Raw genomic sequence first — 24,818 nt, forward strand, 5'->3', positions numbered from 1 at the left:
ACAATGAAGTTTGCTAAGTGGATCATTTCACCATAATTTGGATAGTTATTTTCAATTTGAAAGTGAAATTAATGTAATACATAAAAGACAGTAGCTCTTCAGCAGACTTTCAAAGACACAATACTACTTGAGATGAATGCTAACCCATTAGACTATTCCTAAAGTGCCATTTTATACTTTTCCCACACTAGTCATGGCCATAAGCCTTTATGGACTGCCTGCACAAGCATTTAGAGGTTGTGAGCAGTGTAAAGAGCAGCATTCAATCATATTTATTGAGCACTTACTGTGTGCGGAGCACTTTACTAAACACTGGGAAAGTAGAATTCAACAACAGAAACAATCCCTACCCAACAACGGGCTCACAGACTAGAAGATCACTCTATGGTTTTTATTCTGCTGCTCTAGCCCCAGTAACCTCAAGATCTCTCTGTTTTTCTTAAATTGTCTTGATGTTTTGCTTCACCTCTCCTTAGGTGTAGGTCACCAGTTCCCCCCTAACCCTTCTCCCCCCCTTCTTTTTTTTTTCATTAGCAGCCTCCTGAAGGCCAGAGATCGGGTCTAATTCCCACCTGTATATTATTTTCTAGCACATGGTACACTGCTCACAAAGTACTATTACTACTAGCAATCAATGCAATTTATTAAACACTTACTATGTGCATTGCACTGTACTAAGCAGTTGGAAAAGTGCATAACAGTTAGCAGAGGCAATCCCTGCCCTGAAAGAATTTACAGTCCACAACACCAGCACTACCAGTACTACAGAGAAGCAGTGTGGATCAGTGGAAAGAGCCCGGGCTTCGGAGTCAGAGGTCATGGGTTCAAATCTCAGCTCTGCCAATTGTCAGCTGTGTGACTTTGGGCAAGTCACTTAACTTCTTTGTGCCTCAGTTCCCTCATCTGTAAAATGGGGATTAAGACTGTGAGCCCACCGTGGGACAACCTGATCACGTTGTAACCTCCCCAGTTCTTAGAACAGTGCTTTGCACATAGTATGTGCTTAATATATGCCATTATTATTATTATTATTATTATTATTACTACTACTATTACCCCGATGAAAGCATTTGCCACCATCATTAGGTCTGGACTTTGGAACTGCTTAGTTTTTTGGACCGCTTTGAAAAGTTCCTTCATTCATTCATTCATTCATTCAATTGGATATATTGACAATTTATTGTTTGCAAAGCACTGTCTTAAGCACTTGGGAGAGTACAATATAATGCTAAACAGACTCATTCTCTGCCTACAAGTTAAACCCCTTCACGATGGCGTGACTCACAGAGTCACGGCAGGTGTGTACCCAATCCAATGCACTCTCCATCATCGATGGGGGGAAGCTCAGATATGTAATAAACCCATCCCATTCAAATTATTCCACGCAGCTGTAAATGGAAGATGCATTGACACCTGGATAGGGGTTCTAGCATATGCTTCATCTCCTTTGGGAAACTTCCAACAAACTTGGGGCATCCTCCAAAGTCTTAATCAATCATTACTTAACACTCTACTAGAGATGGTCAACCAGGAACTATTGTATGCAGTTGACTGCGCCACAGAAGCACATTCCCAAGAAGGCATATAAACGATTGTATGATTGTAAACCGAGCTAAGGGCTGATGATTAAGTGTAAAGAAAACTGGGGTAATGAATAAGCCCCATCAAGAAAGCCATACACCCAACAAAAATACATCTGCATTAACAATACGGAGCTAAAAACTGTTCCAAATTCTGCTGTTTTCTAGGCAGCACCCTGGCAAAGATAAAAAAATGAAGTAAAAAATCCAATTAAACAACTCCTTCAGAAGACTGTAAAACCAGGTGTGTGGCTTACTGGAAAGATTATGGACCTTAGGACTCCGAGGATTTGGGTTCTAACTTTGGGTCTGCTGCTGGTTTGTTGGGTGACCTTGAACAAGTCACTTAACTTCTCTGTGCTTCTGTTTTCTCATGTGAAAAATTGTAATTTTTAAATACCTGTTCTCCCGTCTGCTCATATTGTGAGCTACTTGTAGTACAGGGGACTGTATCTACCTGAATAACCGGTTTCTATCCCAGAGTTAACAGTGCTTGGCACATAGTAAGCATTTAACAAATGATATTATCATTATGTAATAGAGAGAGAGTCAGATTAGACAAGGTTCAGAGGAACATATCTTATCCTTTCACTAGTAGGTGCAGGAAATCACCTGTGGACTCAGCTCCTTGTGTTAATTTGAGAAACACTTAGGGAATATCCTCAGGATGATTAGATGTTTCTGGAAGAAGAGTATTTTGGAATGGCATGGTGATGAAAGATTCTGAGGAAAGACTTTCAAAGATCCTCTTTCATTTGGTAAATGTCTTCCATTTGCCCTTCTGAATCACTTAAATGGGAGGTACATAATGAAATCAAACAAAATCTGTGTTTCAGGAAATTATTTTAAACAATTCTTGTGTTTGAGCTGAGAGTGCCAGCCAACAGCTGCTGCCAACTTGAGGTAGCATTTCGCAGTCTAACTTGTTTGCTTAAAATTGCATGCTGTTACATCCCCGCCAAAAAGGATTTGCAAGTCAACATGATGAAATCGCCAACCACATGTATTCCTGAATATGCTCATTCTCACTAAAAATCGGAAATATACTAGTCTGGGACAGTTTGCCATATGAGCTTGGCAGTTCTGTTAACCAAATCTAGGTTCAGGATCTGGTCCGTCTAAAAGAGTTTTCTGGTTTCCCTGCTGATCTCCACCACACTGACTCCTCTTTAAGGAGAGGACTGGATGCAAAACATAATAACAGTAATAATTGTGGTATTAGTTAAGTGCCTGCTATGGACCAAACACCATAATAAGCACTGAGGTGGATACAAGATAATCAGGTCTGATGCAGTCCTTGTCTCACATGAGGCTTAAAGATGAGGAAACTGAGGCCCTGTGAAATTGTGACTTGTCCAAGATCACACAGTAGACAAGTGGTGGAACCGGGATTAGAACCCATGACCTTCTGACTCTTAGGCCTATGCTCTATCCACAATGCCTTGCAGCTTACATCTCAAAGTGAAGTCTGCATACATTTTAGAAGATCAAACAATCGTGTACTTTCCAAGTGCTTAGTACAGTGCTCTGCCCACAATAAGTGCTCAATAAATACGATTGAAAGAATGAATGGATAAATCATGGATCTTTTTAGGGGTGGATGTAATAAGCAGAGCAGGATTTTTAAGATCTTGACTCATGTGTTTGTTATTTAAGCTTGGTGAATTTTCCAAGGCTAAGGAAAATCTAAGTTTAAGATGATGAGCAACAAAATGGTATCACTAATTAGGCACAATATAAAATGTCAAACTGAAAGGTTAACTAGTTTGGAGAACTTTACAAGTCCTTGAATTTAAAATGCCATTGTTATTAATTCTCAAATGCAGCTCATCATGAAAGTCAGATTTAAATTGGAATATCCATGGTGGAGAAAAGGAACAAGAACATTTTATTATTTTAAAAACCTAAATACTCCGGCTTACTTTTGATTCTACCATCAGATTCAGCACCCCAAAGTACTAGACAGCTTACTGGACAGCATGATTCAATTCAGTGTTTGAAACCTGAAAGGTTCAAGCAAAGAAAATTCAATAAGCATTGACCTAGCCTTTTCTTTAGAGTTTGCTTTGACAGTGACCTTTATTTTTCAATTAATTAAGCCAGACTGGCCCTAGAGGTAAATAATTAGTCAAAGATTTGGGAGGTTTTAACTATCATCTCTGTCCTCCCCCCCTTTATATAGCATTAGGTAGGAACCTTTTTGGGGCCAGAAAAGCGTCAAGAAGCCTGAGTTCCCATCTCAGATAGCTCCTTCCTTATTTCCCAGATTTGGACAGTCATTTTTCTACTGAATCATGTGCCAGAAGAGCGCTTAGTACAATGCTCTACACACAGTAAGCACTCAATAAATACAGTTGAATGAATGAATGAACCTCTGTCAGACCCCTTGATTCTGCTGAGGAGATGCTGCTATCTCCTGCATTGGGTTATTTCCCTTTCCATGTGCATGCCACACCTCCTCCTTGGGTGCTTTTTTGGGTGGCTAGTGGGGAAAGAGGAGCCAACTTCCTTCCCAACCAAAGGCCTTACAGAGTCCTTAGACTCCCTGATGGCAGCCCTTTCACCTTGCAAACAAAGGGAAAATAAACTAACATTTAAATTTCCCAGTTTTACTCTTAAAGCTGTAATAGGCTGTGGGGATGTGATTGGGCTTTTGATTATCTTGTGAAATACCCTTGGAGTTTGCTTATTGGGGGGGGTGTGTGTGTGTGTGTGTGTGTGTGTGTGTGTGTGTGTGTGTGTGTGTGTGTGTGTGTGTGTGTGTGTGTGTGTGTGTGTGTGTGTGTGTGTGTGTGTGTGTGTGTGTGTGTGTGTGTGTGTGTGTGTGTTGAGGACTTTGAGGCCACCGAGGGGAATCCTGAAATATTGAATCTTCAGTCTGCAAGGGAGGCACTTGAACTTTCTATGCAGCATCTTGATTGCCCTGAACAGAAAAGTTACCTGCTGGAATGGGTTTAATGAATATTCCCAACATCCACATCAAATAACCTATGAGTCTGTTTGCATCACTACCCACAGTTAAGTAACATTCTTAGACATTTACTTGGATGATTTCCTTATTCGCTCAACTAGGAATTCATTTGAGATTAATAGAAACTTTGATCGGCACGCTTTTTGAAAAACACATCAGCCAATTTAGTGTCCTCAAGGAGTTTCAACTGAAGAACTCGCCGGTCTGCTCATTACTCTCATCTGAGCCTTACGAAATCTACCTATCACTGACTGGTAGTTTATTGAGCACTGTGGGCAGAACACTGTACTAAGCGCTTGGGAGAGCACAATAAAACAGAGTTGGTAGACGGGTTTCCTTCCAACAAAGAGCTTGCAGCATAGAGTCTACAAAATATCTATAAACATGAATTGGAGATATGCCTATTGTTTCTGTGGATTTTAATCTCTATCTGCTAACTGGAGTGTGAAGAAAAGTATGAACCAGTGAATACCTCACTTGGTTGTCGGTTACTTAGTATGTTTCGTTCTGTTTGAGGTTTCAGTTGAGAAGAGAGTTTGGAATTCTGTAACTAATCCTGGTGCCAATTTCTCCCACTAGATTGTAAACTCATTAAAGACAGGAATGCCATCTAACTCTCTTGTATTCTCCCAAGCTCTTAGTGCAGTACTCCTCCAGTGTAAGTGTTCAATAAATAATATTGATAGGTTGATTTATCTCAGTGGATTTTTTTTTTCTTCAGACTTGAGGGAAAACAGTTTCATGTAAAACAACTAGGCTCTTTTCCAATAGTAAAATGACCCCTTCAAATGGACTATCCGTGTGATATGGTCATTGTGAAAGCCAGTCTTCTGTTTGTAAGACAATAATCAGTTTAAAGGGATAGAGAGAAACGTGTCGCATTTTCTGCAAAATGCTTCAGGCAGTCCATCCCAAAGTGAAGCTGATTCACAAGAGAAGTGGAAAGAGAATGGAAAATGGTTCCACTGATTTTCATTGAATCAAGAATTCTGAAAACCAGGATGGGATTTTATTTATTATTAATTTTAAGGATTCTCAACCTACTGAAAACCTTCAATTTCAAGACAGTAATGTTTAGATATATGAATTCAACTGCGGTGGCAGAAAGTGAAATTGATTTTTTCCCTGAGAAATGTAAAAATAGTCACATCAAGTAGTAGAAGCTTAACACATAAGAATATGTAATCTTCTAGGTATATGCTAGATAAATCTCTGGTTTTGATAGAACAAGAATGAGAGATTGGTGGAAACAGGAACACTCTGTGATCTTCAGCCCAGGCCTTTGACCTTAGCGGTTGTGGTTGTACAGTGCAGAGAGTACCTCATGGCAGAATGACAACTTTGAGGAGAATACTAATTTTAATGGTGGTAATTTGTAGGTGTTTGCTATGTGCCAAACACTGTACTACTAAGTGCTTGGGATAAACAAGTTAACCAGTCACTGTCTCACATGGGGTTAGCTCACAGTCAAAACCAGAAAACAATGGCATCTCTCCCCAAAGTAAGTGGCCTGTTGGCCGAAAACATGTCTACCAACTCTGTTGTGTATTACTCTCCCAAGTGCTTAGTACAGTGCTCTACACAGAGTAAGTGTTCAGTAAAAACCATCTATTGATTGATTGACAGACAGAAGCATGGTGATCAAATAATGCTTAGGCATCTTCCTTTGCGTGAGGAGAATAGATGGTAGTGAGAAACTGGTTAAATTTCATTTCCATCTTTACTCATTTTAAAGTACAGTTTCCCTCACTATGTTCAGAGGGAAAAAAGACATCAGATATTCTCAAGAGACTACTAACAAAATGTGAATCTCCTCCAGCTGAGAAAATGAGTAGCCAATCCTTGAGCCAGATAGGGACAAAAAACTTGCACATTTTTGTTAACCCCATTACAAATAGCTGCTACCTATGTTTCTGTTTCCTTAGTAACCTATCTCAATAAGCATTTATGGGAAATGTTTCAAAGAGAAAGGATCTTAGGAATGACCTCTGTAAAAATCAGAGGCAATGATACTTGGTTTTAAGTTCAGAAGTTCTTGCAGTAAAGAATTCTGTTTAGTGAGTAAAATTCTTCCTCAAGATGCACAATGCAGTGTGACATCTTTGAAAAATCTAGCAGCGTCTTCTTTCCTTCAACGGGAAAATTGAAGACTTTATGTTTATAGAAAGGAAAGGAGGAGTTATTTTAAAGACAAAGAACAACAGCAACAGAGATGCAATTTTTTGCAATTTCACACTTTTTAGCAAGCCAAGAAAGCTACAGACTCCTTTGGGGAAGAGAATACCTCCAGAAAATTCTTGTTGAAACTGATGAAGACTATGGGGAGTAGTTTTCCTTTATGAGTTGTTCACTACAGTTTTCATTATTCATAAAGGAAAAGAGAAAATGACTCTACATAGTGGGTTAACAGAAATAATTTTAAGCAAAATGTTTTCCCTAAATATGGGAATTTTAAAAACAAATGACTTCATCTATTTCTAGGGGTTCTTCTGAGAGTAGTTTACCCAGTGTAAAATGTGAAGCTACTGCTAAATAAATCTCTAAGATACTTCCAAGCTAATATTAGCAAATATTAGCACCTGAAGAGAACCCATCTGTGCTTCTTCTCAGAACACTCACGGGCTCCCGCTATTTGCCTTTGACAGCAAACAGAGCCCAACGGATGTGTGCTGATTTGGCCAGCCTGGATACAACAATTACACACACACTCAAAAGCTGAGGGATTAAACTGACGGACATTGACATGCTATGAAGAAATTGATGTTGCCGGGTGGGTATGCAGGGTTCTGATCTCTGTCATCAGTGGGATGCCGACCAAAATGGAAATTCTATTGCCATGGAACATGCAGAAGTCAGTAGGGGAAACTAAATCCCCTAAACGATTACTTTGGCTCTGCAGAGAACACTCAGCTTGTTGCCCTCTCTAGTGAAGCCAGGTGATACTCCTGAAGAGAGAAAGAATACAACCAGACTTTAAGCTGGGTGAAACTGTAATTGTATACGCAATGACAAAGGATGTTTCCAAGGCTCCCTTGGCCTGAAACTCCTTCCCCGCTCAGGGCGGGGAAGCAACTTTTTCCCTTGTCCAGTTTGAGCAGCAGAACTATAAGCGTTGCTTGACTACATTTCATTTTCAGCCTTCAGCCGTGGCTCAGTGGAAAGACCCCAAGGTTGGGAGTTGGAGATCATGGGTTCTTAAACCGGCTCCGCCACTTGTCAGCTGTGCAACTTTGGTCAAGTCACTTCTCTGGGCCTCAGTTACCTCATCTGGAAAATGGGGATTGAGACTGTGAGCCCCACGTGGGACAACCTGATCACCATGTATCCCCCCAGCACTTAGAACAGTGCTTCGCACATAGTAAGCACTTAACAAATGCCATCTTCATCATCTGGCAGGCCACTAATCTCCCCATCTTCCAAGCCCTTCTGAAATCACTCTGCTTCTCCGAAATCACAGAGAAGCAGGGTGGCTTAGTGGAAACAGCACAGGCTTGGGAGTCAGAGGACGTGGGTTCTAATGCAGGCTCTGTCACTTGTCTGCTGTGTGACCTTGGGCAAGCTGCTTAACTTCTCTGTGCCTCAGTTACCTCAACTGTAAAATGGGGATTAAGACTGTGAGCCCCATGTGGGACATCCTGATTACTGTGTATCTAATCCAGTGCTTAGAACACTGCTTGGCACATGGTAAGCACTTAAATACCATCATCATTATTATTACACCTTCTCCAGGTGTTCTCCAATTAATCTTTCATCCCCCACTGCCATTTCAGCACTTCTGTGTCATCTAAGTGCTCTGGTACCCATGTCGCCCTCCCCTTATTGCACTTCTGTATAAACCTTTAAACTCTGTTGCTTTCCTGCAGTTCTACCAGCAATTTATTTTAGTGTTTGTCTCCTCCAGCTCTGCCCTGACTAGATTATAAACTCCACTAAGGTAGGGATTATATCTACTAACTCTATTGCACTCACCCGAAGTCTTAATATAGCTCTGTGTACAAAGTAAAAACTCAATGAATTCTACTGATTGATGGTTATTTTTCATGGGATTATTTTTGCCATCACCCATAAATCATGCATTCAATATTTGGAATTATTGTCCCTAGTATGCAACTTAAGTATGATCTTGTTCCTTCTTTTTGATTTCCATTAAAGGAACTCATTTGTAGTATCCTTAGTGTTTAGTACAGTGCTCTGCACAGAGTAAAATGCCCAATAAATACTATTGATTATAGCATGGTCCTTTGATATTTACACAGGGAATAATAGCACCACATATCCAGGAAAATGGTGCTAGTTTTGGTGCTAGAGACTTCATATGGCATGATTCCATCTCTCTTAGTTGGGGATTGGATTCTTTAAAAAAAGAATGAAGAAGACAGAAGAAATGCACTCATGATTCATACATGCTACAGTGCAATATGGGCATCCCACACACCAAACTTGGGTAAGTCACTGCAGTTCATTTTGTAGATATTCAAAAAATGAGAAATGGGTTCAGGCCACTCTGGATATTTGCCAGAAATCTCCCTTGACTTCCCAAAGAGTTGACTTTATTCAATAACCTTGTATGTTTGTGAAAAAAAAAGCGAGTTAAATTTGCTGAGCTGCCTTCACTTTCAAAGTTATTTTTAATTTGCAGGTAAGAAAGTGTGCCCTAAAGCCTTTATGTGTAATTGTTTTGGGTGGTATGTGGGCTATGAAGGAGGGGCTATATTACTTTCTTCAGAAATGATTTAAGAAAACTTGGGAGAGCTTGGAAAGTAATTTAAAGAATGTGTTCATCCTCATCTCTTGGGAATTCCATTCACCTGGCCTAGTCACCTATTTAGGGGCTTTAACATATGATGAGCTGAAAATGCTCAGTCTCAGAACTTCCAGCCAAATCCTACCCTGGCTGCCCTGATGCCTGGTTCAATGGTGGAAAAAAACCCTTTGCTTTTCAGGGGACCTTATCTATTCCTGACCAATAGCTCTCTCATATATATGTGTCCCTTTAATGCCCATGACCTCTATAAACATGTACATACACAAGTGTAGTTACTTGCTTTTTTATCACTATCTCATTGTATTTTTAGGAGGCTCTGAGGGCAATACTAGCGTCATTCTCCACTTTATAAAATGTATAATGTCTCCCAGAGGTTAGCAGACAGTTGGGTCCTGAATCAATATTTGCCAATAGTAGTAATGTCAATAAAACAGGGCTGAGAGCAAATGTGAAAAGCATCTTGGGTAATTGAAAATGAATCCTGAACATAACATCTGTCACCTTCACAGATGAAGTAACTGAGGCACAGAGAAGTGGACTGTCTTGCCCAAGGTCACACAGCAGATAAGTGGCAGAGCCAGGATTAGAACCCATGATCCTTTGATTCCCAGGCCCATGCTTCATCCACTATACTGATGCTGCATGAAGGCTCTACTTCTCCCTAGTTCTCTCTTGCCCAGTAAACCTACTTGAAATCAGTGAGTTCTCTCTGAGCTCCTACCCATGATTTTGTCCTTGACATCAAATATCTGCCTAAAGGGAAACCAGGTGAAACCTCAACACAATCCACTCTTGCCAAAGTTGTTGGGGGTTTCAGAATTCAACTCATGAATTGCCCTCAAACCTTTATTTCTATCCCTTTGCTTTTATGCTGGTTTCCTTTTATGTTGCACTTAAGTATAAATCCTTATAATCTGTTGCTTCCACTATTTTTTAACTTATTTTAATGTCTGTGTCCCCCACTAGATTCTGAGATCCTTGAGGGAAGGGTTAATGTCTACCAACTCTATTATATTGGAATCTCCCAAGACAGTAGAGTGCTCTGCACACAGAAAGTGCTCAATAACTACCACTGATTGATTGACTGAGTGGGTCATTACAATGATTCCTAACAAAATAGGAACATGTTGAGAAACATGGTGATGGGTGAAACTCATATTTGTTAATTGCTGTGCTTGGTCATGTCTCTGTTAAAAGGTTTCAAGAGGGGGAAAAAAATCAATCTAATGGCAAATTTTTGGCCTTTTCATTATTATTTATGAATTTCACATGTCTGAGCCCCAGTAAAAATAGAGATTTGACTATCTATTTTAAAAAGTAGGAAACATTGACTTTGGAAAAAAAAATATGGAAAACTATTTTTAGTGCAGTTCAAGTTCCCTGTGGGCAGGGATCAAATCTGCCTACACTATTATAATGTACTCTCCAAAGTACTTAGTTCAATGTTCTGCACACAGTAAGTGCTCAATAAATACCATTGATAAATTGATTGAAGGGTAATAATTGTAAGAGCTCCTTATGTGTCAAGCACTGTACTAAGTACTGGGGTAGACCCAAAATAATCATTTCACATACTGTCCATCCCACATGGAGTTCACAGTTTGAAGCGGGAGGGAGAAAAGGTATTTATGTTCATTTCCAAATGAAGGAATGGAGAAAATCATTGACTTGACCAGGGTCTCACAGCAGGCAGGTGGCAGAGGGGGGATTGGAATTCAGGTCTCCTGGGACTGTGTGCTCTTTCCACTAGGCCATGCAGCTTCTTGTGGTTTTCAAATCATTGCCCAAATAAGTGCTAAAAAATTCAGAGCAAATGTCCTGTAATTAACAAGCTTTGTCCCTTTCCAAACAATAACTAAGGCAGTATGCTCATTCAGTCAATTCATTCAATCGCATTTATTGAGTGCTTACTGTGTGCAGAGCACTGTTCTAAGCCTTTAGCTGTGGGCCCACTGTTAGGTAGGGACTGTCTCTATATGTTGCCAACTTGTACTTCCCAAGCGCTTAGTACAGTGCTCTGCACACAGTAAGCGCTCAATAAATACGATTGATTGATTCATTGATTGATTTAGCAACAAACACAGACATGCCTACTCAAAACCCATTGACTGCTATGTCTATATTCAATCGTATTTACTGAGTGCTTACTGTGTGCAGAGCACTGTACTAAACGCTTAATGAAGGAGCAGTATGTCCTAATGGATAGAACACAGACTTGGGAATCGTAAGGACTTTGGTTCTGATCCTAGGCTGTGCCACTTCTCTGCTGTGTGACCTTGAGCAAGTCATTAAACTTCTCTGGGACTCAGTAACCTCATCTGTAAAAGGGGGATTAATACTGTTAGCTCTATGGGGACAGGAACTGTGACAACCTGATTAGCTTGTATCTGCCCCGACACTTACTTCTCTGGCACGTAGTAAGAGCTTAACAAATACCGTAAAATAAAAGTTTTAGCATGCAGCATTTGACTTAACTCTGAAGCCTCCAACCATTTTAGTGATTGTGTATCAAGATGCTGCCGTGAAAAATATGATATGAAGTTTACTGAGTATATTTGCTGTTGTCTTAATTTTATTTCTCTGCAGACAAGCATATTGCTGTTGTTGAATATGCTGACCATGCTTAGTTCCTTCCTCTGGAATTAAATTTATTTGATTTATTCAAAAAATAATGATTTCCCTATGGTCTCTGGAGACTTACATGAAAGACAAATATAGCTATAATAAAGGTTTCAGGGGATTGTAAATCCCACCTGCATTAGTGGGCAATTGTTAAGAATCACATAAAGGGACAACTTCTCCCCTGTTCTTCCTTGCCCAAATTAAACTACTTTAAAATCAGTAAAGAAAGCTTTCAAGAGAACTATCTTGAAAGGAAAATTCAAAAATAATGCCATATGTGCCACAATTGCATTGCCATTTCTTTTGTTTCTTTTCCTTTCAAGATCATTTTGCAAGTTTGGCCTAGGGGAAAGGGCACAGGGCTGGGAATCGGGAGATCCCGGGTCAAATTCCATGTCTATCACCAGCAGATCAATTTATACCTCTGGCATTTTCATCGGTAAATTGAGAATGAGATAGCTGGTGAATCCAGTGCGGGTGAAGGACGTTATCTACCCCCAACACTTAGTGGTGTTAATAAATGCCATAGTCTATTATAATTATTACCACCCAAAAGAGCACTTCTATGGGCAAGAGGCAGTAGGGAGAGAAGCACCTTGGATATCCATCAGTGGGAGTCCAGACAATTACTCTCTCCCCACTTCAAAGCCTTGTTGAAGACACATCTCCTCCAAGAAGCCTTCCCTGACTGAACTCTGCTTTTCACTCCTCCCACTCCCTTTTGCATAACCTGACTTTCTCCTTTTATTCATGCCCCCTCCCAGCCCCCCAACACTTATATACATATCTTTATTTTAGTTATATCCAAGTCTGTCTCCGCCTCTAGACTGTAAACTCACTGCGGGCAGAGAATTGTCTACTGTTGTATTGGACTCTCCCAAGTGCTTAGTACAGTGTTCTGCACACAGTAAGCACCCAATAAATATGATTGATTGACTGGTAGCTGATGATTCTATCTCATGGTCATACCTATCACAGATCACTCTTTGAACTCCCCATAACTAAGGTTAGGGCCATTACCAAGGGGATGTAATGATGCAAGAGAAGTGTATAAGAGACTAGTCTCTCTACCCTTAGCTTGTCAGAGGTAGTATTGATTGCTCAATCGATGGACTATGTATATTAGAAACACTCAGGGCAATGAGGAGAGTCTCCTTTAGAAAGACTTTGCATCTTCATTGGTGACATGGAGTTTCTCTAATGGGTCCATGAGGGGAAACTCCCAGAATTACCCAGGGTCCTTTCACAAGGGACTCACATCAAAGGAACTACTCAGTTGGCCACCCTGGAGTGGGTAAATTCTCCCTATCCACTCTAGTTAATTCCCATTTGAGAAGGATTTTAGATTCACTCATTCAATCATACTTATAGAGAACTTACTGCATGCAAAGCACTACACTAAGCATTTTGGAGAGAACAATATAACAATAACAATAACAATAGACTGTAAGCCCACTGTTGGGTAGGGACCATCTCTATATGTTGCCAATTTGTACTTCTCAAGCGCTTAGTACAGTGTTCTGCACACAGTAAGCGCTCAATAAATACGATTGAATGAATGAATGAACGGACACATTCCCTCCCCCCAACAAGTTTACAGTCTAGCGGGATGAGATGAGATGAGGAAACCCAAAGCACCAACTATTTCTCCAATGCCTCAAGCACTTTAAGTGCTTGTAAAGTACAGAACGATGTACTTTAAAGTATTTACAGCTAGAAGTATTTACAGCTAGAAATAATATGCTCTTTATAAATCTGTTTTTGCAATGACTTAAAACTAGCCCTGTATGTGCATGTCTGGGACCATGAAGGAAATTTATATACTATGGAGGTAGCTCCACTGAAGTGTTTCACAACTGTTCTCATATTCTTCAACTACTGTCTATTCGTCAATTTGCGTTCTGGACTTCTGTATGTCTCCCAGTAGCCTAGAAAAATATGGTGTTCACAGCAGACACTCGATCAATATTTTCCTACTGAAATTAATAGTAACATTCCCACTTCTTCCGGGAGGAATTTCACTAAACCAGAGTAAAGTGATGTGGCATGATTTGAGTACCAACACCAGTAGTACATTGAGATGCACTGGAAGAGTGTAATACAGCTTTGCACTATATAACATCCCCTCCAGACTATAAGCATATTATGTGGGCAGGGAATGTGTCTGTCTTAAGCAAGAGCTTAGTACAGTGATCTGTACACAGCAAGCTCTCAATAAATACGATTGAATGAACGAATCTAAACCAAGACCCCAGAATTTGCTAAGGGATTTCAGTTCAGGAAGAGAGATCTTCCCCAGAAGTTAGCAGATACTGGTCCCAGTAAGATAGGAGGTAGACCAAATTTCAGAGACAGACATAGTCATGGAAAATACCCCGTCTCTCCTTAGCAATAGCATTTTCCCTGATTTTAAGTACATTTGAAGATATATTATCTATGTGGGGCTCCTTTGAGTTTTATGAGTATTCCCATAGTAAGAGCATATTTATTTGCTTGCTTCGCAGCTTTTCCTGAACACACTGAATAATTCCAAGATATATAGGTTTGGTTTAAGCACAGTATGAGTCCTGGTTTAAGACAATATTTCTAAAATTTGTACCGTATATTGAGTCATTATTTTTGCCTGAATATTTGGCAGATCTTGATATAAATTCCTACTGAGGCCTATTTTCCCAAGGAACATTGAGTTTCAGCTATTAGGAGGAGGCATTTGAATAACTCCGTTTGCCTGCTGGTACTTATTGCCGGGAGAAGGAATAAACTTTCCCTCCCATTAAGGTTATGCTGAAGAGCACCTCTGATTTCAACTTTGCTACTTTGGGAATGCTCGCAGATTGGTGAACGCCAGAGAAAGGCAGGTGCAAGTCTAAAGGTCCTCTAGTTGCTCTGTTCTAAGCAGTTCTCATTATCAGTTTGTAATTTGTTCCCAACCGGAGGAACAGTTTAGGCAACGTCTCTGCATTAGGTACCTTCAATCTGGACTTATTGATCCATCTGTTAAACTAGTTTAAGGTCCCAGGACATGTCTACAGTAGCAGTCTTAGGAAGGAACAGGGGGCTACGGAAGGAGCCTAGCAGGAGCAGAGAGAACTGAGAAGGTGGCTGGAGAAGTGGAAATAACATGGGCTTGGGAGCCAGAGGGCCTGGGTTCTAATCCCGGTTCTACCACTTGCCTGCTCTGTGACCTAGGGCAAACTGGTTTCCTTATCGGTAAAATGAGGATTAACTATATGTTCGGGAGTGCAATAAAACAATATAACAGACACATTCCCTACCCACAATGGGTTTACGGTCCAGAGGGAATCTTGTTGTGAGTAGGGAATGTTGTGCTCTCCCAAGTGCTTAGTACAGTGCTCTGCACACAGTAAGCACTCAATAAATATGACTGATTGTTCACTTTCCTACTTAGACTCTGAGCCCCAGTGGTAGGGCTTATTTACTCAGTAAATAAACTGGTAGGGATGAGAGACTGTCAGCAGCATAGTGCAAACCCTTGTCACTAAAATCTATTCCTGCAGGCAGATTAGTCGCCCTGAAGTCTCAAGACCTTGCAAGCCTCACTCATTGTTCTCACCAGAAGACTCCATGATCATCTCAATTATATTCACACACCAAGGTCACTCGTGGTACAATCATTTTAAAACCTGGCACTAATTTGGCTTTTTCCACCCTCGCAGTTTGGCCTAACTCTGGATAAAAGGCAATATGAAGCAGCGTGGCATAGTGGATAGAGCCAGAAGGTCATGGGTTCTAATGCTGGCTCTGACATTTGTCTGCTGTGTGGCCCTGCGCAAGTCACTTCACTTCCCCATGTCTCACTTACCTCATCTGTAAAATGGGCATTAAGACTGTGAGCCTCATGTGGACATGGACTCTGTCCAACCTGATTTGCTTGTATCCACCCAAATGCTTAGTACAGTGCCTGGCACATAGTAAGCACTTAACAAATGCCATAGTAATAATAATGACTGGCTCAAGGTATCTTGATTTTTTTTACCACTCTGGGTCCTACCATTTGGGATTACTTCCACCTGCTTTTTTTTTTTTTAATTTATTATGGCATTTGTGAAACACTATGTGCCAGGCACTATATCAAGTACTGGAGTTAGTCAAGGTTGGCACTGCCACCTTTCGAGATCAGTTTTGCCTCTTTTTAAAATAGGCCTTCCCTGCACCTGGAATTGGGTATGAATAGTCACGCCCATTACTTCAGCAAAATAGCTTAATCAAATTAAGAACAACAGATGAAGAAATAAAACTCCATCCTTGCCATTTTGGGATAGTTTCACTTACCAACCTGGTTTTGCGGATTCTTCCTGTCCATCAGTATGATTATACCAACACAAAATTGTTACCACATAATATGTAAGGTTGATTCCCACCCTGAACAGCAGGAGAAAACAGAAAGGGTAAGACGAACTTTTCGACGCTGAAGGGGAGTTTTTAATATGGACACAAGGTAATGATTTCAACAGCATTTTGTTAGGAGCAAATGGTAACAGCACTGTCAATGGGTGTGTTAATGAGTTTGTTCTATACAGAGTCAGTCTGTCTCTCAGCACTCTTAATATCCCAATTTTGGCTGAATTGGAATGAAAATGAGATGTGGTGACAGAAACTCTGAATTAAAAGTCTGGCCTTAGCATTGACTCACCGTACACCTGTCTATGGACAAGCTCGTTAGTCTCTACTTGGTAAATAATTGGATCTTCATTAAAAACAAACCTTTCAAACAACCCAGAGGATATTCAATTAAGGCACAAGTGGGCAGATGTATGTGACTTGTTGATTTGGCAGGTATTTTCAGAGACACGGAAAGCAGCAGGAAGAAATGTGAGTTTTAACCACTGGAGGGATACTGATTGGGAGTCTAGAGTCTCCTTGTGATCTTATTTTTAACTGAATGCACATTGAGCAGGGAGTGCCTCTCATTAAAAGGAGCCAAGAGATTTTCTTATTAACCATAGTAAATGCGAGAGAAAAAGAAGTAAAACGAGAAAGGAAAAACTTCGTCTAAGTATTGAAAATATGGTTAGAAAATATTAGTGGAAAATGTATTCATTCATTCATTCAATCGTATTTATTGAGCGCTTACTGTGTACAGAGCACTGTAATAAGCGCTTGGGAAGTACAAGTCAGCAACATATAGAGGTCCCTACCCAACAACGGGCTCACAGTCTACTCATGGCCTGTTGAAGATGTGGAAGCCCTATATCTCCTTTCTCAGTGTTTCCTCTGATTACTATCCTTTCACAACCCATAAAATTCCACCACCCTTTCACACTCATTCTTACCATGGTTGAGCACTAACCTCCTTATTATGTAAGAGAACAAGGCTCTTTAAATAATACGCATCTTTCCTTTCTGGGGAGAGAGAAATTTTGCCCCTCTATGCCCTAAGTGCCCCAAAATCGCCCACACTATCCTTTGAGGGTGGAGGTGGGGCAGAAACCATGCCCTGCCAGCAACCGGACAGCAGTGACTAAGCCCACCTCTGACCTCCTCAACAACACAGCCTTATGGAAAGCAACCAACCCCTAGTTACTCCAACCTTCCTATTACCTCGATCAAAGACAGAATACTGGGCTGCATAGACATGGGTCTGGCCTGGAAATAATACTGTAGGTGATCATAATCCCAGGAGTTCCAGGGGTTGGATCAAGCTTGGGTCCACCCATATCTCAGTGGAAGAGTGGGAGTGGGAAGTCAACAAGAAAGATTCTGGTGAACTGTTCTGGATCTCTGCCTTGGATATATGGGACTGCTGAGACCATTCTTACGAATTATGAGCCCCTTGTCCTGTGGGGGGTCTCAAAGTGGAGGTCCCCCCCGAAGCCACTATCACACTATTTAACTCAGAAATTAAAGCTCCAAAGCTCAGGAATCCTCAGAAAGAAGAAATCGCTTACTTGAGGGGCAGCTTTCACAACAGATATGCAGTGACTGACACTGGAAATCTTCTCACTCTAAAAATAAAGGTGGAAAGCCTATATTTAGTCCAAGCTATCTTAATCAGGAGGTTTTCTATCCAGGCCTCACAGCAGCCCAAAGGTTAGGTTTCCAAAGTCAAGCCGGCAGAGACACCTAAACTGAGGTTTCGCAGCTTTGATCCAGCATTCATTCATCCATTCAATCGTATTTACTGAGCGCTTACTGTGTGAAGAGCACTGTACTAAGTGCTTGGGAAGTACAAGTTGGCAACATATAGAGACGGTCCCTACCCAACAGCGGGCTCACAGTCTAGAAGGGGGAGACAGACAACAAAACATATTAACAAAATAGAATAGTACATATGTACAAGTAAAATAGAGTGATAAATATGTACAAACATATATACAGGTGCTGTGGGGAGGGGAAGAAGGTAGGGTGGGGGGGAGGATGGGGAGAGGAAGGAGGGGACTCAGTCTGGGAAGGTCTCCTGGAGGAGATGAGCTCTCAGTAGGGCTTTGAAGGGAGGAAGAGAGCTAGCTTGGCGGATGTGCGGAGGGAAGGAGGGCATTCCAGGCCAGGGGGAGGATGTGGGCCGGGGGTTGACGGCGGGACAGGCGAGAACGAGGCACAGTGAGGAGTTTAGTGGCAGAGGAGTGGAGGGTGCGGGCTGGGCTGTAGAAGGAGAGAATGGACGTAAGGTAGGAGGGGGTGAGGTGATGGACAGCCTTGAAGCCGAGAGTGAGATCAAACCACTGGAGCTCTGAAGCAGAGATACAAGACCCCTGTGGGATGATGACCTCCACTCTGGAGAGGAAAATGCCTTATCAAAACATAGACCCTCAGAGATGTAGGAGAACGCGTCTTGGGCTCATGCCCTGTTTAGCAGAAGGTTAGGATGGAACACTGTAGCCCAATATACCAGGAGAACCATTACTCTTTCCATGCTGTCAGGAACTCAATTTTGTAGCTCTTCTCTGAAACCTCCCATACAGTAAATTGCATGAGACACTGTTTACCTCAGAGAGGATGAAAAGCTGAGTCATACCCACTGGGATTCAACCTGAGGAAAAGTGTGGTGGCGCCTCAGAATTTAAATCATACAGCAATGTCCACACTAGCACAACACTTGATCAAGGAATTCTCTTTACCAAATACTTCACAGGCTGTCCATTTGCTTCATTTCCCACCCTCCAAAGTATAGACATCTCCAGGAAGCAACACACACTGGGCTACATATCCTTAATAATGTAGCTCATAGGGAGCAAAAAGAATCCACTCCCAAAATTATATTCGATTTTTAGCTAATAGATTATAATTATCCCACCAAAGATGTGGACTCAAGACAAATTAATTTACAAGGCCAACAGATCATGGAGGATGAGAGCCTTGTCTATGGATACTTCCAGAAGGTTCATCATATATATGTATATATGTATACATATATATAGATTTTTTTTCTCTTTGAAGTCTACTTAAATTATGATAGTATTGGAAAAGTAAGAAATTCATTTTTATGGACTTTCTTCTCTTTGGAATTTTATTTTTGTGTGAGATTAAGCGTTTAGAGTATTCCAGAGGATGAAATAAGAATCTGAACATCTAAGAATGATTTTCTCTCTTTCCTGAGGACTTTAAATTTGTATTCCTAACCCAGTGATTTGTGCTGTGATAAGGAAAGGACTAATTACCTCTGAAAGTAATCCTTTTTGATTTTTTTTAATTGTTAAAATTTTTACAGGATGTGTTTGGGAATGATTTCACCTTATCAGTTCTTGGCACCTTTGATTTTGAGGATTTTTTTTTTTTTACTCAGACTCCAATAATAGACAAAGTGGTAGACTAGAGATTTCTTATTTCATGGTTAACTATGAACAACTGTGTGAAGTGCATATTTTTAAGCTCCATAAAGTATTTGATCCCAGAAGGAAAAAGATGTTATAAGATGTTAGTGCCTCAGAAATCATATGCCTTTTGCTAATAAAGGGGAGATTTCCTTAATACCAACATGACACTACATTCTTGATATTGAATTCTATTTTAAAGGATCTTTTTTCAGTGAAAGGGGCTTAGAGTTCTCTTTTTTAATAAAGCCACTGACTAAAGTGAAATAAGCAGGCGACTGTGATACTTTTTAAAAAGAAAATGATTTCAAATAACAAAAACCATATTTTTAACTTGCGGTACTTGCTGTAGTCATACAGACATAAGTACGGAGGAAAGAAAAAGTCTAAAGAGTCACAAATGAGCTAATGCCTCCATAAGGCTCTAAATTAATCTCTGATGGAAATTAAGTGAAATGTATCTCGATCGACTTTCATAAACTGAATGCTGAAACAAAGGCTAAACTATTTTACAATAGATAATAATGAAAAGCTTGTCTCTGTCCACAGTAATAATGGAATAGGCTCTTGACTATTTACTTCAGAAATCAGAGTTCCTCTCCCTACAAAATCACTAATTAACTTGAGGCATGATTGTGAGAATCAAGCTGTCACTGTACATTGCTTCTTCAAAAGACATTTCAACCTATAGATACGCTGTCAGCGGCATTAGTTTGAATGTATTAACTCTGAAATACAATTCATATTCCTTTTTATCATTAAATACTAGGTAAATTTGAAACAAATAGCATATTGAGAAAAAAAAAACTTTTACACAGACTACTAACCTACTTTGCTTTATGCAAACGTAGCAGCCCCGAAACAGTCTCTATAAACGGTACAAACTGTGAGCAACCACTTTACCTTCCGAAAAATCAATCAGTCCCAGCAAATGGAGCAGCTTCAGAGATGCACATATAATCACAACAATTCCCACTGTCTGCAGCCCCTCCGATTCCCACTCTAAAGTCAGCATTCTTCAAACGGGCAAAGCATTCCAGTCTTCCCACCGGTTTGACACGGACAGAGTTAATTAGAGGGCTGTGCCTGCCTTGGGTTTGGGAGTAGAATTGTAACGGTGAAAAGTAAGCAGTGTCGAACTGCACCGTGGATAAAGAATGACCACCCTGGCTGAACCCTAGGAGCAGTGAAAGCCCTAAAGCTCATGCTTCTAGTAGCAGCACATCCTGGGGGACACCACTAGCCTCAGTACATGGCAAATGAATCCGGCAAGTGATGTTACTTCAGAGCCGCTGGAAGAGCATCCGTTTCAGAACTGGAGACTCAAAAGAGATGAAGCACTCCCAGGAAACTAGGGAGTCTACTGTTGCCAGCACTATGCCTTCTCAAGCTCAGGTTTTCAATTCCACTCAAAGCTTTTTAACACAGGACACATTCCCCCAGTCCCATAGGCTCTGCTTTTCCTTATATCAAGCATTTCCATGAGAAAAGCCACCTCCTTCCCCGTGGAAAATGATGTTTTTACAGATGCATTTATCTTTACCCAGAACCTCATGGAATCCTATTTGCAACATTCGCTGGTAAGAAAATGATGAGAATAAAATACCCCAGCATGATCTAGTATGTTTTTCAAGCAATACTTCACGCTGTAGAGTGCTACCTAATCAAGCAGACACTTCTGTCATCACACCTGACTTAACTGGAGGATTTTGAAAGATTAATTCAGTGCTTGTACTTACAAACACAGAAAGAAAAACAATCACACTTTAAGAATGTTTATGAGGACACAATCACAAGGGGGAAAAGCCATCCAGCACCCTTTTGTTCAGGATCCTCTCAGCTCTGACACCCGCAGTAGACAACCCAGTTAGGTTTTATCCACTGAAGCCAAACAGAAATGAAAACTTTGTGCTGCAGAGCATCAGAAAGAGATGCACCCCCACTTTCTGAGGTGTAAATCTTATCTTCCAGGAAGCCTTCCTGATTCACCTCTCTTCTCCCCACTCATTCACCTGCCCTTTTGCATCACCTAAGCACTGGTTCTGTAAAGTGTCCCTTATGATTTCTAGGATCACAGAAGCTTAACCATTTCTTTTTTTTTGCAATGTCAAGGTACAGAATAACAACCCGCACCTGGGTTAACTTCTGGTTTCACACCCCCTGGTTTACTTTATCCAGGAAATATACCGACATTCCTCTTCAGCTAGAGGTCACATACCATGAGAATTAGAGAAACTCTGGACCAGATTTTGGAACCCCATAAATACACTTACATGACAAGTAGTTGTGATTCTCTTTCTCTCCTTTGCAAGTTGGAAGCCTAGACTGCCAAAATGGACAATTTCAGAGTTTGTAATGACTTCTGATTATTTCCCTAATTAGAGAAGCAGTGTGGATCAGTGGAAAGAGCACAGGCTTTGGAGTCGGTGGGCATGGGTTCAAATCCCGGCTCCACCAGTTGTCAGCTGTGTGACTTTGGGCAAGTCACTTAACTTCTCTGTGCCTCAGTTACCTCATCTGTAAAATGGGGATTGACTGTGAGCTCCCCGTGGGACACCCTGATCACCTTGTAGCCTCCCAAGCATGCTTAGAACAGTGCTTTGCACATAGTAAGCGCTTAACAAATGCCATTATTATTATTATTCCCTCACCAGCTTTATTTTCAACCTGAGCAGCTGGAAATACGTTACATATATGTAGCTTTCCTTTAAGCTACATTCACACATGTTTTTTGTATAATTTAAAATTTGATTTTCATCTATTAATCTACTGGTAGTACTTATTGAATACCTATGCTAGGCGGAGCGATATACTACGAGCTTGGATTTTATTTTACAAGAAGCAGAAGAAAATCCATGGTCTCATGGAGCATACAATTAATTTTACATTTATGGTATTAGAATTGCTGGAATCTGGGAGTGGGAGAAAAGGAGATGAATAACAGAATTTGGAGGGTATTCCTTAAGGGGGCTTTATTTTCTAGGGCAGATGATATCTCTTGGGAAAAATTGTTTTGTTGCATATTGAAAAGAACAATTCTGTAGTCATGCTGATTGGGGATGAGTCCTAATCCTAATTCTGTCAGCTGCTGTATGACCTTGGGTCATTCACTTCACTTTTTTCTGCCTCAGCTTCCTTATCTATAAAATGGGGGTTAAATACCTATTCTCCATCCCAACAAGTCTATGGGTCCCACCTGTGACAGGAATTGTGTCCAATTTACTTATTCTGTTTCTATCCCAGTGCTTATTGAGAACAACACATTCTTGTTATTTATTATTATTATTATTATTATTATTATTATTATTATCATCTGCCAGCTCCAAATTGAGGTCTTGGTGGACTCAAAGCAGTAGATTACTGCCCTCCATTTCCTACATCCTACTCTATTCCAAAATTTACCCTTTTAACTCCACAATCTGAGGTATAAACCCATATCCTCTGAGAAACCTTTGCTGCTCTCACTTCCCCACCCTATTCATCCTCCTTTCTGCATGGCTTAGTCACTTGGGTCTGAACTCTTTAAGCATTTTGACACACCCCACTGTGCCTATGATAATAATTATTATTATTATTATTGTGTTAATTATTAAGTATTTTCCAAGTACTGTTCTAAGCCCTGGGACAGATACAACTTAATCAGGTTGAACAAATTTCCTGTCCCACATGGGGCTCACAGTCTTAATTCCCATTTTACAGGTGAGGTGACTGAGGTCCAGTGAAGTGACTTGACCAAGGTCACATAGTAAACAAGGGGCAGAGCTGGGATTACAACCCATGCATGACCTTCTGATTCCCAGGCCCATGCTCTATCTACTAGGCCATGCTGCTTCTATAATGTACATTCATTCATTCAATCATATTTATTGAGTGCTTATTGTTATGCAGGAGCACTGTACTAAGCGCTTGGGAAGTACAAGTCAGAAACATATTGAGACAGTCCCTACCCAACAACGGGCTCACAATCTAGAAGGGGGAGACAGACAACAAAACAAAACATATCTTTACACCCAGCCACTTCCCTAATCTGTAATTTATTTTAATGTCTGCCTTTCCCCCTAGACTCTAAGCTCCTTGTGGGCAGGGATGTCCACCAACTCTATTCTATTGTACTCTCCCAAGCATTAGTAGAGTGCTCTGCACAAAGTAAACATTTGATAAATATATCTAATTTACTGATATATCTGTAATTTATTTCTGCATCGGCACCCAGTAAGCGTAAGTTATTTATCTGTCATTTATTTATTCATATTAATGTCTATCTCCCTCTCAAGACCACCTTTCCACCATTGTACCCTAAGTATTGTTTCCTTCACTTCCTTAAGCCATCTGCTTTCTCAAAGCCTGAAAGTAACCTTGCATTCACTTGTTAAGTAGAGCCATTCACCTGCTTTCTTAGAAAACATTTGGGCAATCACTCTGGACTTATCCACAGGAAACTGGAAGGCATTTTAAGCTATTTCACTTAGCTGTAGGAGTCTGAAGGTTGGTTAATGCTCTTCGAATGGATTTCTTTAAAATATGTATATGGATGTCGATTAAACAATGCATTATGGCTTTCAGATTTGAGTGCCCTTTTGAATCTATGGGATGATTGGATTCTTAAAAAGGGTTTTCAAGAGCCCCCCTAGCATGTAGACTACCTGTTAATGTTGCCCTGGAGTGTCTTTCAAACTAGCCTTCACATACACAAAAGAGTCAGTGTTTGCATTTTTTTAGTTTATTTTATATTACACGAGCATGAAATTTTGGAAATTTCAATGGAAAACATTCCATTTCCTCTAAATGTTTCTGAGTTTTGCATCCTGTACAGTTTCTCCTCTAATCTATAAGAAGCATTTCTTGGCCTTTATGAATTCCAGATATATTTGATTATAGATTATTACTCCACCATTAAGCCACCTACATTTCTAACGTAAACATTTATTGTGTGCATATTTTGTGTATAGCACTCAATGCACGGGGCTCATTTCTTTTCAACACATTCCTGTTTCCAGCCATCCATATTTGACCCAAATTAACCTGGTGGCTGTCATGGACTACGCTCTCTAGAAGATGGTGGCTACTGTGGGCAGGGAATGTGTTTTGTTTATTGCTATAGCATACTC

The 24,818-nt window shown here is 40.5% G+C and overlaps 1 protein-coding gene across 8 annotated transcripts in view; it reads right to left on the bottom strand.

Moving 5' to 3' along the window:
- The window catches only part of KCNIP4 (potassium voltage-gated channel interacting protein 4), a 696,461-nt gene that overhangs the window by 88,491 nt on the left and 583,152 nt on the right, over window positions 1-24,818 (bottom strand). The window contains exon 1 of one of the 8 annotated variants that reach the window (XM_038752172.1): window positions 20,614-20,899. The exons of the other annotated variants lie outside the window; for them this stretch is intronic. Coding sequence (XP_038608100.1) covers window positions 20,614-20,725 — 112 coding nt within the window. The 5' untranslated portion in view covers window positions 20,726-20,899. Of the gene's footprint in view, window positions 1-20,613; window positions 20,900-24,818 lie in introns of those variants that run through there. 8 annotated transcript variants of the gene reach the window in all.

Source organism: Tachyglossus aculeatus, chromosome 10 (assembly GCF_015852505.1).
Source record: "Tachyglossus aculeatus isolate mTacAcu1 chromosome 10, mTacAcu1.pri, whole genome shotgun sequence".
Taxonomy (NCBI): domain Eukaryota; kingdom Metazoa; phylum Chordata; class Mammalia; order Monotremata; family Tachyglossidae; genus Tachyglossus; species Tachyglossus aculeatus.